Raw genomic sequence first — 18,644 nt, forward strand, 5'->3', positions numbered from 1 at the left:
AAAAGCAGGAATGATGCTGAGGGAAGCTGTGTCTACTTGAAGGAATACATGTGTTTCACAAAACAAAAAACGCTGGAAACATTACAGCAAGAGATGGCACCGAGCTACAGTATATGAGATCAAAACAAACACAAGACAACAAAATGACAAAGGGAGTTAACATCAAATAAAATAAGGCACCTTGATTAGAAAATGGAATTCCTTTTGAAAAATGATTGGACGAAGAATGAAAATGAAATCCAGTATCTGAAGCTAGTCTATATGTGCGTTTGTGTAGTTTTCTCAGATCCTCACTGAGCAAACTGCCACTTCTGATTAACCTTGATCGAACATCTCTTCTTGCTTGTGTGTCTAGAATATATTCCATTTGTTCCCCAAAGGGGGGATAGCGTAGTAGCGGCACTAACGGTGATTAGGTACTCTGCATTCAGTATAAGGTTTAGCACAGGGACCTCAGGCTTCCCCAGAACCATATTTTATGTATTTTTTTTTTATTTATTCCAGTTTCATAAAAACAAACAAATTAGATAATGTGGATGGGGAGTCTGGGATTAATTTTGAAGCAGCTGATTAGTGTGTGTTTGTGTGTGTGTGTCCTGGGATAATTGTGTCTGGGACCATGCCTAAAAAGCCTTCAGGCTTAACTGCAGTCTGGGAGATAGAAACACTCCCCTCCTCCTCCTATCCCTCTCTCCGCCCACCCCTCCTCCAGCCCACTCATTCTGTGTATTCATATTTTCCTGTTCCTGGAAGAACTTGTGTTTTAACTGGTGTCTTCTTCTCTCTTTCCATCGCTCTATTTCGCCCACCTTCGTTTTCTTCCTCCATGCCCTCCTCCCTCTTTTCAATTCTTATCCATGCCTCTGCTTTCCAATGTGTATCAGATCACACTTCAGTTTGAAAAACATGTAAAGTACATCAAGAAAGTATACAATAAATATTTTTAATGTCAAAACCTCATCTGCACATGAACATGTTGAGTCCCTCAGCTGGTTTGTTCCAGTGTCCACAAACACAGTAAACAAAGCTGCACTGAATAATAATGAATGAGAAAGTGTCCTGGCAAACTGTTCAGAGCCGTACAAAACAACACATATCTTGAAGAGTTGGATTAGTTATATGAATATTACAATAGTATTATTCATATAATAATTCATGAAAAATAAGCAATGGCAGCTTAAGAACAGTACAAAGCTATCTAATGCTAAAGTGCAAATAATTGTGGTTTCCATTTCAATAAGTCATCCCACCTTCTTCTAATGACTAGTAAACAGCAGAGTGTGCAGTTAGCTAACCAGGAAGTTAACAGACAACAAAAAATAAGTACTACCTGAGAAAACATCTTCAGGGGAAAGAAAGCCTCCCTGCCACTAACATAACTGTGATCAAGTCTGGAGTTGGATGAAATTTAAATGAACAAGCAGTCTTTTTATTTGACCATTTTTACAGGAACTGTAAACTGCAAGCCCTCTCAAATAATGGCACTGGTTGAATGTGTGTTATTATGATCACAAAGGGCCATTACATAAATGACTCTATTGCAGGACCCTGATCAGGTCCAGCCCGATCCGTCCCCTCTGAAGGTCCACATTCAGGACTCGGACCTCCACCCGTTCCCCAGGTCCCAGTGCCAGGCTGCGGCGGCGCTGGCTGACAGGCAGTTTGTCCAGGGTGATGTTGCTCTTGTGGATGAGGCCCGCGCGCCCAACACCGATATCTACAAAAGCCCCGAACAGAGTTGTGTTGTCCACCCGGCCCGTGAGTACTGCACCCACCCGCAGATCACTCATCGACACAATGCCCCGCTTAAAGTCCGCCTGCCCAAAATCTGGATGGCAAAAAAAGAGCAAGAGAGAGAATATCACAAAAGTGAGTGAGGTGGCTAGGTGGACGTGAAGGAGAGATATCTATGACAAAATCAGGCATGGTTGGTAGCTAGCACACACGCTTGGGAGGAGAGACAGGAAAAGGGGATGCAGGAAAGCGAGGGGGCGGGGCAGAAATGACAAACAGATATTACATTTCAAGCAGCAACCCAATACTCGTGTCTGCATACTTCCACATTTTTCACCATTCTATTCTACGCCACTTTCCACTCCGCCTGTTCATGAGAGATCTTTTTCCTTTCCATAGCATTAACACAAACAAGGAAGGCTCGAGCCCCAGGAAATAGTCCGGTCCAATTATCCTCCCCACAGCACTGATTTCATGTGGTAGCTTCGGCCCATCTGTTTACTCAGCTGAGCACTGGCTAGGAGGCCAAGCGTAGTGTGCTGACACCGAATAGGGCCAACCTGAGAATGAACCTTGAAGCTGCGTTCCTTAATTTAAAGTAGAGTTAGCCGGCACTAACCGGGTATCGAGGCTTGACTGTTTTTTTTCTCCCTGCATGAAACTCTGTGAAAAAGGAGAGCCTGGTAATAAGTTGCGGAAATTATTTTGTATTCAACTCACCAGTCTGGAAACCAGACAGCAATTGTAAAAACGTTTTATAAACACAGGTGAAATTAAGTTTGCACTTTCGTCCTTGTTTTACAGAAGGACAACAGACCAAGTGGCCTTGACCTATGTTTCTTTATATCGTAGGAGAAGGCCATTAACTAATTTGTTTTTTCTTACATGGTTATTCTTAAAATTGTGTTTCCAGAATCAAAGAGAATAGCACGCACTTTTTTTTTCTTTTCAAATAGTGTGTACCATCTCTAAAATACTAGCTCTCAGTGCTTTATTATTTGTCAAACAGTCCCACGCGTAGCAGCATTATAGCTGCTTTTACTTATGTTTCCTCTTTACCACTGAATAAGCTTGTTAAATTGTACATATATTAGATTTATTTCCAAAACATGGCTTTCAGCTAAATGCGAATTTGAATTTGAAACTGAATTTGAACTACTGCAAAATGTCTGAATTTCTAAAGTTTTGTGACTGTGTATGATTTCATAGGTATGTTTATGTGTGCCTGATCAGAAGAGCATGAGTTGAAGGAGAAAAACAGGTGTATGTGTATGCACGTGTAAAGATATCGCGTCCAACAGCACAGTCTGCTGGACCCATCACACGCTGTCAGATATGTACTACTTGCATTGTTCGGCTACAGGGAGGGAGCCACAGCACTGTCAGATCCTATCAAGTTATAGTGCCAAGACATGCCTATTTTAAAAGGCACTGGAAAAGACAGTTTGCAACTAGCAAACCGATCAGAAAACTGGACAAATACGTTCAAATATGTTCACCTTTCTATTCTCTGGTCAGTAGGGATCAATAAGGGACATTATAAGATGATATAAGATGAAAGACTAATAGAAGTTACTGCGACTCATGGATTCAGATATGTGCAGTCTTTGACTTTTCATATCATAAACACTGACAGTTTTGTGTTCAGTGACAAGATCTTGCGCAAAAATATATGAACATACAGTAGTTTAACTGTAGATTTCCCTGATTTAGATTCCTATTAATTGATAAATGTTGCGAGTAAACGCATGTCAACATTGTTCAGTTCCTCTCACAATCTGAAATATCAAACCATTTGAAAGGTCTGTGTCAATGTTGAGTTAATGAATATGCTGAATTTCTTTTCTCATTAAAATTTCTTGTCAATAGACTTCTTCATGTTTGTGTTTTTTTCCCCCTCAATTTTAAATCACGCTGTTAACCCATGTATTGTTTCACTTTTGTGACCCTCTGGGTCAAATTGACCCGGAACATACAGTATTTGGGGTTGTAATAATATTTTCTCTATTCCAATCAATAAAGATAACATATATGTTTAAGGAATGTTTAATGATTGCAATCAGTCTCTACTAGAACACAATTAACAATGGAAGTATGATTAGTTTTTGTGGTGGTGCTGGAGGTTGACACACGACAGAGGGGAAAGAGTGCAGGAAAGTGAGAGCAAACAGGAGTCTTACTTTGTCTTATGTCAAACCCAGGGGGCTGAGTGAGGCCATCTATGATGAGTTTGAGGGTCTCTGGCGTGGTGTCCACAGTCTTGGCCAGTTGCTCGACACTGCTGGTCCTAACCTTGCTCTCCACAGACTGTCGCAGGCCGGGACTCCCAATCTGGTCTGCACTCCCACCCACGAGGGACAGAAACCTGGACAGGAGTGAGTTTCGTAAAAAATATGTAAAATATAATTTGAAACTGATTGCAAATACACAAACTAACTGTTTTGTGTGTGTAGGTACAGTATGCACACAAGTTCATGTCGTGGCCAGCAAGAGAAAGAGTTAGTATAGAGTGCACCACCTCCCTCACAGACTGAAGGAGAAACCTGGGCCTATGAGGGATGGAGTAACAGAGCAGGAAAGGAGGAAAGGACGGGAGGAGGGGGGATAAAGTGACGACAGACTGGGAAGAATGATTAGGAAAGGAAAAGTAAAACTGTCAAAAAGAATAGAAACAAAAGATGAGAAAGGCAAAATCGTAGGAAGTAGGGGGGAAAAGCTAAGCTAATGCAGTTAAAGTGAGAGGGGGCTGGGGGAGAAAGGAGGGCGGGCAGGAGAGGTGTGGGAGTAATTACACAGAAAGTCATGAGCTGCTGAGGCGGGGTTCTAAAAGCACACACACAAGCACAAATACACATCTATTTTGCCCCCTATTAAATCAGGTAAATCCACAGTGGGCTGTAAACGCCCTGACACCTTGTCTCATGAAACTGCCTCCACTTTGCTAAGGTTGGAGTGTTGGTTCATCTGTCCACAGCCTGGAAAAATCTCCTCCTATCACTTTATTAAAGCGGGATGTCCCACCTCCAAAATGTCTAGACAGTCACTCAGGTTGCACCATTTAACACTCACTGAGCCAGAGATTCAAAATCCAAACTAATTAGCTAGTTTACATTCTAAACACAGTAACAAACTTGCATTGTGGAAAGATGTGTGATATGTGTCTGTGTAAGTTTTTCTACGTATTGTATATATTATTTACAGTAGGCACTTTCCACAGCTGGTGATAGATGTGAATGTATTTGCCTCTATGCATTTGTTCATGTGTGGACCAGCTGGGCAGCGTCCATGATGGATGTCGCTCACTGGCAGCCTGACGCCTAACAGACTCCGCAGCTGTCCCCCCGCCCAATGATGGACAGAACAGGTGGACACACACACACACATACACACACACAAAGTTGATTCATACACAATGTTGTTCAGAAATGCTCGTTTGGCAGTAGCAGAGACAGCGCGGATGTAACAGGACACGGCTTGTGTACAAACTATGTATGAGACAGCTGTGAGTGGTGAGGCCCCGGCCAGCTAAGGCACCGTCTACCGTCCAAAAGAGGGAGACAAGCGGAATCAATCCTTCAACACAGTGAGCCAGATCAGTACAAAATAGTGGCCGAGTATGTGCCAGAAATGGCTTAGTGGTGAGGAAACAGCACCTTTGGACCAAAATGGACGCCTGTCTAACACTAGGATCTTGTCTCCTGCGTCTCCCTAGGCTTCTCAACTTTCCAAGCATATATCTCTTCACAGGAAAATGAATACTTGCATCTTAGAGGCCTAGTGGTCTAAGACGCATACCACATAGCCCCCATGGTTCGAATACAGCCCAGGAACTTTGCTGTAGGTCATCCCTCTTCCTCTCTCTCTTACGCACAATATTTCACGTCTTTCTCTGCCGTGTCCAAAAAGAAATGTAGCCGAATACATTTTGTTGGGTATTCATCTGCAGCACTGAATATAAAATGCAGCAGAGGAGGAAATATTCTCTCCTACTAAAGTACAACAACTGACAGTATATCATAACTGTTTTCCCATTTACTATTCTTCACAGACATTCATAAAGAAACTTATCATCTTACTGGAGATATAAAAAAAGCTGTTTATGGATCACTAAGACTTCAATTAACTTAAAATACCGCCAGCTTTTCTGTTCATATATATATATTAGTGCTGGCTTTTCTCAATGGAGAGTCATCGACAAAGAACCTCAAACACTTCTAACATCCAACTTCCAAACGTATGAACACTAAGGTTCAAGAGGATGCACGCTATCAGTTTCAAATTCGGGAGTATCCATCTTAACTTATGAGTATCAAAAATAATCAAGATGGAATGATAGAGAAAAAGAGTAGGGTTGATAGTGTGAACATAGTTTTGAATTTAAGAGCAGCTTGTATTCTGGCTCTGGGTCTTAGAATGCTTTTAGGTGGTTGGTGCGTTTTACTTTCAGGTGTGTGTGCGTGTGTTAGCCATCTATTTTTTCCAAGGGTGTATGTTAGTATTTAAGGGGTTCCAGGAGTCCAGAGGCCTCCACCACTGTTGGGTTCATACTTATATAATTACTACCAACACTGTGTGTGTATATGTGATGTGTGTGTACGTGTAAATGTGGGGCTGGGTGGGCTAGGATATAGATTTTATCCAGGCCAACAGCAAGAACCCACTCTGTCTTGTATTATAGAAATATTGGGCCCCGACTGTTACATATCAGAGAAGTATCACAGAGTGGAACCCCTTTCTCTCATACCAGAGTAATACTATATATTTCATGGAATGGAGCCAACTTCTTAACAACAATAAGCTTCATTGAGATTTTGATGTTATATATTGTAATAGAGTAGGTCGTCTACAAGTGGATATTAAAATTCTTTACAGATGCATAAACATTGTTTCTGTTACGCAAATATATCTTTGTGAAACAAAAGGTGGATGAAGTGTGCGAATGTTGTATATGGTTTCAAAAAGAAGGTGATGTGGGGGCTGTGAGCAGTAATGGAGGATCTAGTTGCACTAATGTGATGAACATGATATTCCTTATACCGCACGCACACGCACACACACGCACACACACGCACACACACAGCATTCCTCCACAACCCTCCCTGTATACCTCTTTCTTTCATCATCTTTCATTGAAGGTGAGGATGTGAGAAGAGCAATGAGCTCTCCACACCTTTATAAGTGTTCATTTAAAGGGGTTAAATCTGAAGCTGGTTACTTTCTATGAAAAATTGTCACTATATCCTGACAACACAACGACACATGGATGATCTGTGGAACAGAACTGTAGCTCTTCCTCCAGCTTCTGCTCTCTGTCTGCTCATAACGGTATCTACAAGATTCCACTGCGCCGGACCGACTGAGGAGTCTCTGACAGTGTTAATGACGGCTCATGAAATCTGATCAAACTGTGAAACTTGGAAGAGCTGCGCTACAAGATTCTGTTACCTTTTTCTCGCTGGAGTGTTTTCAGAAACATATTTTAGTGTACCGTTTAGCTTTAAAATGAGAAAGATTGAGACCAAGTCCGACCGGCCAGACAATCCTCTTTATGTAGAGCTAAACGGTACACTAAATTATGTTCCAGAAAACACTTTACACAGGAATTAGGCAATACAGTAACTTGATTCTTAATCAGTGCTGCCTAGTCTCACATTTTGATTGGAGTTCATGAGCAATCACTGACTCGTCAGCTCAGATTGGGGTCGGCCGGGCGCAGTGGAATCTAGCATATGACATTATGAGCAGACAGGGAGCAGAAGGTGGAGGATGAGCTATATTACTTTTTTTGTGGATCTCTCTGTCTGGCTCATTGTGCTGTCATGACATTGTGACAGTCTATGCAAATCTGAATTGTTTTTTTAACAGAAATGTGTCCCAATATACTAATTACTGATTTTAAGGGGAAGCATTTTCAAAATATGATTAACTTTAAAAAAGTAAAGCTAAATATAAAAACCCTTTACATGGTATGCTGAGCAAAACTCAAAGAAAGAAAGGAACGCGCTGCAATGTCGTCATAAATTAGAAATGAAACAATCTCTTTCTATGAATGACTAAGAAACGTATCAAGGTAGAAATGTCTTTTTTTTTTTAAAATGATGAATGACAACTTTACAACTTTAATGTTGAGGGTTTATGTATACAGACAGCCAAATCAGGCTCCACTGCACACTCACCAAGTATGATGGTCTACTTTGCAGAGCCAGGACACAACCAAGTAAGTGCTGACATGGATGTCATGACATTTAAAGGGGATGTGACATGCAACTTTGTGCCTTGTGTCAATCCACAAGGCACAAAGTTTTGGTTCTCAAATTCTTTCAAAAGTTTATAAAACTGAGGCCATCACAAAATATATGTGCGAGCAGGTGAGGAATGAATTTGTACTGAATTGAGTCAGTTGCCAGACATGGATTATAAGGTAGTCATAACAAAGGATACGACATTTGCCAGCACAGGGTTAAGAGTTCTGAACAGCAGGAAAAACAGAAAATGATAAATAGACTAGTGAGAAGCAGGAGAAAGATTTAATGATGGAGAGAAAAAAGACAAAGGACAAGAAATAGAAATGCACAGTAGATATGATGATGTGATTTTCTATGACACACTGCCAACTATTTGGCTTAATGTAGGATATTTAATGTACAATAAAGAAGCCAAGACCAGCTGCAGACAATAGAACAGAGCAAAAATTTAGACTTAACAAAAAAGTAGACTGAGGGATACACCTACTGCATCTTTTCCTGCCTGGCAAGTCTGTCGGGAGTTCAAAAGTTGAACTTTGATTAACTTATGGCACAGCAAAGAAAGAAAATATTTGAACTATTATATTTTATAGTAAGTCTTTTTTTTTTATTCAGATTAATCCACAGATAAAGTCCAGTTAAAGTCCAGCCCTGTCTGTCAGCCAGGTGTGGGTAATGACTGACGTTTAAGAGGGCCCCGTGACTGAAGCATTTGAGCACCTTACTGAGTTGTAATAACAAACACCACTAAAAACAAAAGATAGACGGAGAAAGAGCGATGGATGGATGAGAAAGAGAAAGTTGTCTACCCAAAAAACATGTGTGGAAACAGCGAGGGCAAATGTAAGGAGAAAGAAATAAAGGGGATATAGTAGGTGGTGGTTATTTTTCATTTAAGCCTCTGGAGCTCTTTGATATACTGTAAGATGCAGTCTATGCTGAACACACAGATGCACAAAAACTCATGGTCACTTAGATAAAGTAGGATAGATATCAATCTATCTTCACACATGCACATAGAGACGCATCCACTCAAACACATACATGGAGGCCATTAAAGGCACATCAACACAAGGGGAGCGATGCTTAGAGCCACTAGTGTCAGAACTTATGTAGACTAAACACAGTTGAGTGACTACAGCTGTAGGAGAGGGAGCCCTCACACACACAAACCCACCCACACACATGCACACACAATGTTCAATATGTTTTTGATATCAGCATCAGCAGCACTAACAATTTCTCACACGAGGAAACACACATACACAGACAGTCACACTGACATACACATGTACAAAGCCATCGCCTCCTCTCTTGTATCCCATGTCTGTGTAAATCAAATCAGAGTCCTCCACCACTATAACCAGCCCCATATGAGACAGTGTCAAAATCAACTCCATCTTAGCCTGAACATGCACTGGCCATTGGGGTAGGCATTTGTGTGTGTGTGTGTGTGTGTGTGTGTGTGTGTGTGTGTGTGTGTGTGTGTGTGTGTGTGTGTGTGTGTGTGTGTGTGTGTGTGTGTGTGTGTGTGTGTGTGTGTGTTGTGTGTGTGTGTGTGTACCTCTCTGCCACATGGTAGGACTCTGGGTGTATACAGGTCTGGTCCAGGGGGTTACATGTTGTTGGTATGTTGACTCCAGCCTTTCCTTTGCCCTTCTTAGCTGCTGGTTTCTCTGGTACAGGGTGAGATGAGGATTTGGCACTGTTTGGACAAGAAAGAAATGCATATTAAAGTTCCAAAAAGCCAAGTCCAAAAGTCCAGAATGTGTGTATTCAGTACTAACCAATACTAACTTCTTGACTAGATATCCCTAGATGTAAGTGAGGAAATATGTGTTTGCAGTTAAATGAGAAATGGGTAGGTGCCTGTGCTTGTATGCATCTGTACATACAGCATAGATACATATGAGTGTGTACCTGTGTAGGGTTTGCGGGTTGATTCTAATGAAGCCGGCACACTGCTGGTAAGTCTTGGGCCCCATGCCTTTGACCAGTTTGAGTTGCTCCCTGTTGCTGAAGGGACCATTCTGCTCTCTCCACTCTGCAATATTCCGTGCTCTGCCAACATTTAGGCCTGCTACATGCCTAGGAGAGGAAACAACAAATAAAAAGGGGAAATGTCACACACCACATCAGCTATTTATCAAATTTCTGGAAGTATCTTTATATCTGAGGGTGCTGTTCCACATTTGATGATAATGCGAGGAACAGTTCATTGAAAAAATAAACTGGAGGGAAATCAAAGTTTCAAAATGATGTCCGTTTATTGCGGCCATACCACTATTTCATCATGTACCAGTAAATCATCATCGTGTTTTCATGCACGACATATCATGTGTACTTTGCACTTTTCACAGCACATTCTTCTTTCATGAATGCCAGTTTATGTGTGGGAAAAGATGTATGCACTTTTTTTGTATGTTTATGTATCATTTGTACATCTGGCCCCTGATTTCATGATGTACAAACAAACAGAGCAGATTGTGCAGACCGTGTCCTGGCATTCAAATAAGCAGGGGAAACACTCAAAAGAGACACACGTGAGCCAATATTTAGTGAGTACATTTGTCCAGTTTTGGCCGAGCAATGAAGAGAGGTGATTTGAAACTCAATTAGGTCTGCTCTGTTAATGCCCACAGTGACTCACTCACACTAAAAGACGCAGAAATGTCAACACTCCACATAATACCTCAGTCATCAACACGTCTGTGTGTGTTTAATGTGTGTAGCATAACTTCTGGAAGGAATGGAAAAAGCTCACTTGCAGAGCAGACAGGTAAACAGATGACCTGATGCCTGCCCTGCAGCTAATGCCAACTCATTTTATACCGTTTGTATCTAGTTTAAGTTTGTGTATCAAATTTGTACACTTCCTTTTCTTTTAAATCACATGTCTATACTGCACATGTTGTGGTAAGTGAGTGTATGAGTACACAGTGTACTACCAAAGATATTTGCAACGACGCATGCGTATACATTTCTATGTGTGAGAGTGATGGGTGTGTATGTGCATGTGTGTACCTTACCTAATCCCCTTAGTTGATTCCAGTCAGCCCAATAAGTGAGGCCAGGGTGTGATGCATTAGTCTAAACAGAAAGCTGGCAGGTTTGTGTGTGTGTGCGTGTGTGTGTGCGTGTGTGTGTGTGCGTGTGTGTGTGTGTGTGTGTGTGTGTGTGTGTGTGTGTGTGTGTGTGTTTGTGTGTGTGCGTACATGTGTGCGAGCGTGCGCCTGTGCATGAGTGTGCGCCTGTGCATGAGTGTGAATGAAACTTTGCCATGTTGTGACTGCGAGGGGAAAGTATGTCAGAGGTCTAAGCCCTACTTCACCTCTGATCCACAATTTGCATGTGTGTCTTTGTGCACTTGCTTGTGATCACATGTGTATCTGTGTCTTCACGCGGCGTCTACCTCATCAGCGTCTCAGAGCAGATGTTAATGTCCACCCCGACGAAGCTCACACATTCCTGCACCACGCCATCCAGTGCCGCCTTCAGAGCTCCAGCTGACACGTCATGCTAGGAATACACATTTAGCAAAGACACACAAAGAAGAAACGTCAGGCCGAACACTGGATTAGCAGAGAAAACAACAATGGATTACTGCTTTTATCTGACAGACGTCAATCACACAAACACACACATGACATCATAGTGGTTTAGGACCTTTTTAATCTTTTAAGAGTTGGAATCACAGTAAAAAAAAATTGCAATGAAAGGAAAATGATGTCTCATTCTAAAGCCAATATTGCTGCCTTCTGCTGTTGCAATGATGTAGTTTGAAGCATGTCTGTAGAATCCAGTATGTTTCAATGCAGACCTTTTAATAAATGTGAGATATTGTAATAATGTTCTGTTTACAAAATCTCTATAATATTTTATATTTATTCTACATTATATTCCATTTTTGTTGTCTACTACTCCTCGGTCCTGTGTAGACATGATTCCCCCAAGGGGAGAGTTAAAATGTCATCCTTAAAGAGATAAACAGCAACAGAGTGTTAGCATCAAAATACTGACAAGCTGAGAGCGAAAGGTTTGATTGACCTAGTACAGCAAGTAAGATGCAGAGAGACAGTCAGAGAGAGACAGACAGAGAGAGACAGACAGAGAGCACGCGGGAGAGAGAGAGAGAAAGAGAGAGTGAGCACAGGGGGGAAAAGAGAGATGGAATGTTTAGTTTGGCTTGTCAACAATCTCTCTCTCCTGCTAACACCACATTCTCGCTAGTGTAGCTCGCTGTCGATAAAGATCCTCGAAATCGATCGGGACATATTTTCCAGAAAGGCTGAAATCTTTTTCCTAATAAGGAGCATGGAGGGCAGCCAGCACTCCAAATGAAGGAAAGGAAAGGGGAGCTGAGTGGAGTGAAAAAATCTTAATCAAAACAAACATACCAAAATAAGATTTAAGAAATTCTATGAGGTCAGCAGTCGTCCCCTGACAAACAGAAGCCCCGAGCTGCGCTACAGGGCCAAAAACCAAGGAGTTCAGCTGCAGACTGATGCCTCAGCAACTGCTCGAGGATTAGCTGACAGTCTAAACTAGACTACTGTTGGGCGATGTCTGTGTACTGTGTGTGTGTGCAAGTGCTTGCATGTGCTATGTGTGAACGTGACTGAACCTAGCATGAGTTGTCCTGTAACATGATCAAGCTCTGAACAAACACTGTTCTGTAAACAGGTAACAACAACACCAGCTAGAAAACACACCCTTCTCTGTCAGAAAGAACAGGACAGCAAGACAGATGAGGACACAGACAGAGACAGAGAGAGGGGGGGGGGGGGGGGCAGAGAGTGTGAAAGAACACACATGACTCCTACAGGAAACATTAACTACTTTGAACCAAGTCAAATCAATCAATCAATTTGTTAATTCATTCAATAATTTGTCATTTTAACTGCTTGTATTTTTTTATCTGAAAGACCACGACACATGAGATGTACTGTACATGTTTTGCATTCTTTAAGACATAACGCATAGCAAACAGGTGAGGAGTGAGTCTACCACTTGGACTCAATTAAATTAAACAAAATAACAAACTTTTCATGGAATTTTCTAAATATTTTATTGTATTAAGGATGACATCAAGAGGGGGCAGCATTCAAGCCCAAAATGACCAAAAGGCCGCAGATGAAACAGCAGCAGATGAAACACCCAGAGAGAAAGGTTATCAGCTTCAAACGTGCGGTTAAAGAACTCACTCAGGTACTTTAAAAGTCTATCAAAGCAAACAACATATGCTGCATTTAATGGCTGTCAACAACAATATATATGGGATTCATATTGCTGATGTGATGTTGAGAGCACAGATTAATAGTATTCTGTGTTAACATTTAATCTCTAAAGTAAGGCATTTCATTTTTTGATTTGGTATTTAATGTAAAAGATTAAACACCCATGGTTTCTGTTTTTACAATCATGGAACTTTTAATTATAGGGTTATACACTAGCACTATAACAGAGCTCGACAGGAACAGTTGCCAGGTTGCAAGGTGGCCATTGGCAAACATTTAAAAAAATTGGCAACCAATTTTTGGCCTTTGGTTGCAGTTGGCCACCACGTTTTAACATGGTGGCCAACTGACAAATTATCATAAATAACGACCAAACGCTGATGTCTGGTTAACAGCCTGGCGACCATTTTTAAAAGTGAATGTTGAGCCCTGTGTAATGACACTGACACTGTTGTTACATGTGCATATACAAAAGTTTCAGATGAACATCAAGAAACACACTTTCCCCTTCATTCTGGAGCAACTGTTGTACAACCTATAGCAGCTGTTAACAGGTTCCTCAGTAACTAATCACTGCATTTAATCTGTTTCGATTTAATTAGCTCAGGTTATTATTGGTATTTGTCCTGTTTGCAAGAAACTCTTTTGAAGTTTTAATGAATTAGTTATATCAGAAACAAAAGTTTAAACCTAGCCTACAATAAGCAGGGTAAACACTGATTCAGCAGAGGGGAAGACGGAAAAAGACAGCGAGAGATGAGGCGGTACTGGAGGGACAGCACAACACAGGACCTCTAGTGACTCATCATGTGACCTGCAGTCTGTTTCTTTGTGAGAAATCTGAGGCACTACAGCCGGAGGCATTTTGGAGACAATAAAAATAACTTTCCAAACAATAACAAGTTCACACTTTTCACACAGTTTTAGTATTTCCGGTGAGAAGATATAGAAAGAGGAGACAGTCAGTAACATCACACCTGAGAAGAATGTTTTCACACGAGAAAGGTGGAGGTGTGCAAGGCAGTTTGAGTTTTAACCTGCAATAAAACCCCAGTGAATGTGTTCTCACATACTTATTGAAACTTAATAGAGGTGGGAGTAGCACAAGAGGAGCTTAGGTAGTGTCGCTGCTAACACACACGGTGAACATGCACACCACAGTACATAACTGTGCTCAATTTGGGAGAGGAAAAACTCAACTGAACTGAAACTGTAACTTAATTTGAATAAGCACTCATTTCATCAAGAAATGGGGAGAAAAAAGTAAAAATGTAGTCAGACAGCCAACCAATATGAGATCAACTGGCAGCATTTAAACAATCCTACACAATCCTTTCTAAACAGCTGTTTACGAGTTCTTGAAGTATTACTTACATAAGTAGTATTTTATAAGCATTTTTATTTTGGCCAGAGCAACATTTGAGTATTTGGTTATAAAAAATGATGTGAAGCACAAGGTATTTTCCATGAAATGAGCAGGACTAAATAAATAAAGTTTTTAATTGCTTGCTAATGATTCTATAATGATTTGCTAAAAGACAAAGAGTTCAGGATTCCATTCTGTGGTACACAGAAACACTGTTGATTTGGCAAAAACAAAACTGACAGTAATGCAATCATGAATTGAAACTTCGTATTTTGCTGAAAACTGAATGTTTTAAAAATAATTTATTGCCAAAGGAAAAAATAAACACTGTACAAGTTGGCAGAGCTGATTTAAGTGAGCTGGGCAATAGCTCAACCTTCTGCCTTTATTTTACACATGAACGATGCAAAACCTCAGCTATTTATTATAAATTCACATTGGCATGTACTGTATGGTGAAAAAAATAGTTCACTTGAAGGGCCGTCCAGGGAAAAAAAAATTCTGACTTCAAGTTTACCCTTAGCCAATCACAACTTGAGGCCAAGGCTAGAATTCAACATTTTTATTGACTGGCCTGGTCAAAAACAGTACAATGCTATTATTAACTTTACAATGTATGTGGGCCCAAAAGCCCTTTGAGATGGCTTAATAACAATCGATATCTGGTCAAAAAGATAAGGCACAATGTATCTAGTCCCTGACTCGTCCCACAAAATCAAACGTTACCACAAATGTATATGCACAGTAAAATAAACACTCTCATAAAGAAGAAACACAAACACACTCCCACGAGAAATAATGAAAAAAAAGTGTTTTTTTTAGAGGCCAGCAACAGAATCTCAGATGACCAGAAAATTCAAGTTAAGAGGAAAACCAGGACAATCGTGTAAAGCAACACAGATTTGGAGAGAAAGAAAACAAGCAAGTTCTGCTCTATTAAACATACATACTCACAATCCAGTACGTGTATGTCTGTCCTGACAGCCGACAAGAGAGGCCCTGATGGTGCTCTGCTCAGTTTACAGTGGCACTAACTGCACCAATGGAGCAGGTCGTTCTTTATCCTTCGATCTATTTCTCAGGCCACAAATCTCTTTTTCTCCCTCTCTCTTGCTTTCATTAATCTCACATAGGGGTAAACTGGAGAAATCAAAACAAATCGCAGAAAGATCATCGTAGCCATGACAGTCCTCATGTTGAGTGTTTCTTCTTTCATATGACTCTGTTAACACCATTCAGCTGTAATCCAGCTTTTCTACACTTCTTTAATTATAGCTTCCTCTCTGATGTCTAACATCTTGTATTAATTTTTCCGTACTGTTCTTTCTATCTCTGTGGTTGTGTTGTCTATTTCACCCTAAACTTTATTCTTAGAATTTAAATTAGTACCGCAGGGTGGTGTGGGGCCATAGAGATAGATTTGAAGTATGGTTTCACAATAGAAAGTCAATGACATAATACCAGTAGATATTAACCATATTTTGAGACAAACACAAGTGTGTATGTATCCCCAATCTTTGGTATGGACACAAGCACATTTTTTTTATCCACCTGATAGCTACGCTACAAACCATTTTTAAAACCACCTCCATTCCTCGGTCCCAACGCCCGCACCCCCAAACCTCAAAATCATCCAGAGCCAATGGACTGGATCTTTGTGTATGGAGGTCATGTTTGGGTTGGCCGGAAACTAGCTGAAGCCAGCCAACCAAAACGCAAAAACAAAGTACTTCTGTCTGCACCTTGAGTACTTAAATGCCGCTGAGTTACCACATGTCAATCAGAGAGAGATAGAGAAAAAGAGAGTGGTGTGAAATAGCAGGAAGAAAGACAGAAACCCCAAACAAGCTTCTCTGTGAGTTATTTCGCTGAGAAACTGAAAAAGATTGATGTCCTTTTCTCTGATACAGAAACACAAATGTGTTACAACATGAGAAATATATCTAATCTAAATCCACAATCCATGATAAATAAAGAGCACCAGAGAGGAAAAAGAGAGGTGAAGCAAGTGCTGAGACTTAAGGTGTTGACTGACAATGATGGCGGAGGTCTTCAGACTGTCAACAGACTGAAACAGTGTTAATAAATGATGCCACTAACAGCTTGGCAACTGGAACCACGCTGGAGCCAGAATGGCTGCATGCACCAAGAACCACTAGGCAGTAAATGATGGAAGGATAACTGTAAGATTATTATTAAATATTTTCTTCTGGGGGGTGGGGGGGTGGTGCAGCCAATGAGAGTCTTTACCCATTATTCAAACAATTCACAATCATCTTGGGTGGCACTAAGCAGCAACGGTGTGTCCAAATATTGTACAGTCGATAGTGGAAGGGGAATATTATGGCGGCCAATGGCAGGCTTTATCCCAATAGTCTACATCTGGTGAGTCAGACAACCTGAAATTTTAACACTACTTAGCTTCATCAGAAGATAAATATCAGTGCTAGCTCTTACAGTATTTTACATTAAGGGACTGAACAATTAGCCCTCATGGAGCAAATAAATGAGACTGCAGGGGAGGGGTTGATGCCATGTGAGGACAGATTAAGAAGGGCATTTGAACCCCTGCAACCTTTCTGTACCTTCAGTCCTTTGGCTGTACATGCAGCATCTTTAATAATAGGAAAGTTGTGACGCTTCAATCGTCCTGAGATACACAAGAGTTTGCCTGTGTTTTGAAACTTCTAAAGTGTTTCTAAATTCCAAAAGGAACAATTAGAAGCCAGTATTTGGTGTGTAGTCTCTCCAGCTGTGTGCTCCAGTTTGTGTGTTTGTGTGTGTGACGATGCTCCGAAGCTGCTACTGAATATCTATCACTCTCCAATAATCGTGGACTACGTACAAAATTAACAAGGTGCATGAGGTTATCTGAAGGTCATGCACTTCTTGACTGACAACTTCTATTAGGCCTCTGGGAACTCCCTCTTGAACATACTGCATATTTTTCCCAGTACGTAGACTTGGCTGTGTGCATGTGTGAATATGAGCATAGTTAAATGGTTAAATGCCTGTCATAAATCAGAAGCTGAAAGTGATATGACAGCAAGGAGATGTTTTATGTTATTTGAACACCTTTCATGAATGAGTGTTTCTCCACTTCCTGTAAAACAATCACACATACGCACATTACCTGAGGGACTGCAAAACAGAGCATGAGAAAATCGCAACAGGGGACGTTTCCAGACCGGTACAGGGAATAACTTTCACAGTAGTGTTAGCTCAGATCAGCTGATATCGTCATATACACCCAAAAGTGTATCCCTGTTTATAATCCGATTGATTTTATTTTTCACTTTAACTTAGCTTAAATTAGGTGGTAGCTGTAGAATAAAACATATACTTACTTAAAAAGCTCACCACTGAAGCACAAACACCCTTTGCTACATGCAAACTGTACAGCCCTAGAATAGGTAGCTGACATGACAACAGCTTTTAATTGTTTTTTAAATTGTTGAATAAGTAAAAATTTGACATGAGACTCCGATTTTACAAGTAAAGATACAAGCTTGACTCATCTCACAACTTCTCCAACACACAAACACACAGACACATGCTGTAACAGACCCAAGGGAAATAATTAAAACTGTAGCAGATAATGTTTGGCAGCTTCTGCCACTGATAGAGTCTTTAGGATCCAGTTTTGTTTTTTTCCCATGACTCAAAACACAGAGGCAGGAACCATCAATCACTGTCAACCCTCCATTTCTGGCTCTCCTTCCGTCTCTCAGCTCTGTTTGCTCCTGTCTCCCCTGTAGGCACTACCATTCGAGAGTGAAAGATATCATGCTTTAGCGCACACATGCTCATTTGCACGGCTGCATATACACAGCACTGTACAGGCAAAGTGACCTTGGTGTGAAAACTGACATCCCTTGCACTAGCTGTGGGGGGAGAAACCCCAAATTCAGTCAACTGGATGTTTAAGTCAATGCAAAAGTATTCTTGTAGTGCCAGACTTACCTGCACAGTACTGTGTTAGTGATGAAGCAGGGTCTGGCTGCACAAGTTAACATTCTAGGATAGGGGGGATACATGCTCTGACATGTTTGCATTTATTTA

At 40.9% G+C, this 18,644-nt stretch overlaps 1 protein-coding gene across 1 annotated transcript in view; it reads right to left on the reverse strand.

Moving 5' to 3' along the window:
- Window positions 1-1,535: 1,535 nt before the first annotated feature.
- Window positions 1,536-18,644, reverse strand: part of srbd1 (S1 RNA binding domain 1) — a gene marked incomplete at both ends in the record, with an annotated part of 50,144 nt that continues 33,035 nt past the window's right edge. The window contains 5 exons of the mRNA XM_083923369.1: window positions 1,536-1,828; window positions 3,915-4,099; window positions 9,544-9,684; window positions 9,900-10,067; window positions 11,392-11,498. Of these exons, the coding sequence (XP_083779495.1) occupies window positions 1,536-1,828; window positions 3,915-4,099; window positions 9,544-9,684; window positions 9,900-10,067; window positions 11,392-11,498 (894 nt within the window). The remainder of the gene's footprint in view (window positions 1,829-3,914; window positions 4,100-9,543; window positions 9,685-9,899; window positions 10,068-11,391; window positions 11,499-18,644) is intronic.

This window comes from Echiichthys vipera (assembly GCF_963691815.1).
Source record: "Echiichthys vipera genome assembly, chromosome: 11".
In the NCBI taxonomy this organism is placed as follows: Eukaryota; Metazoa; Chordata; class Actinopteri; order Perciformes; family Trachinidae; genus Echiichthys; species Echiichthys vipera.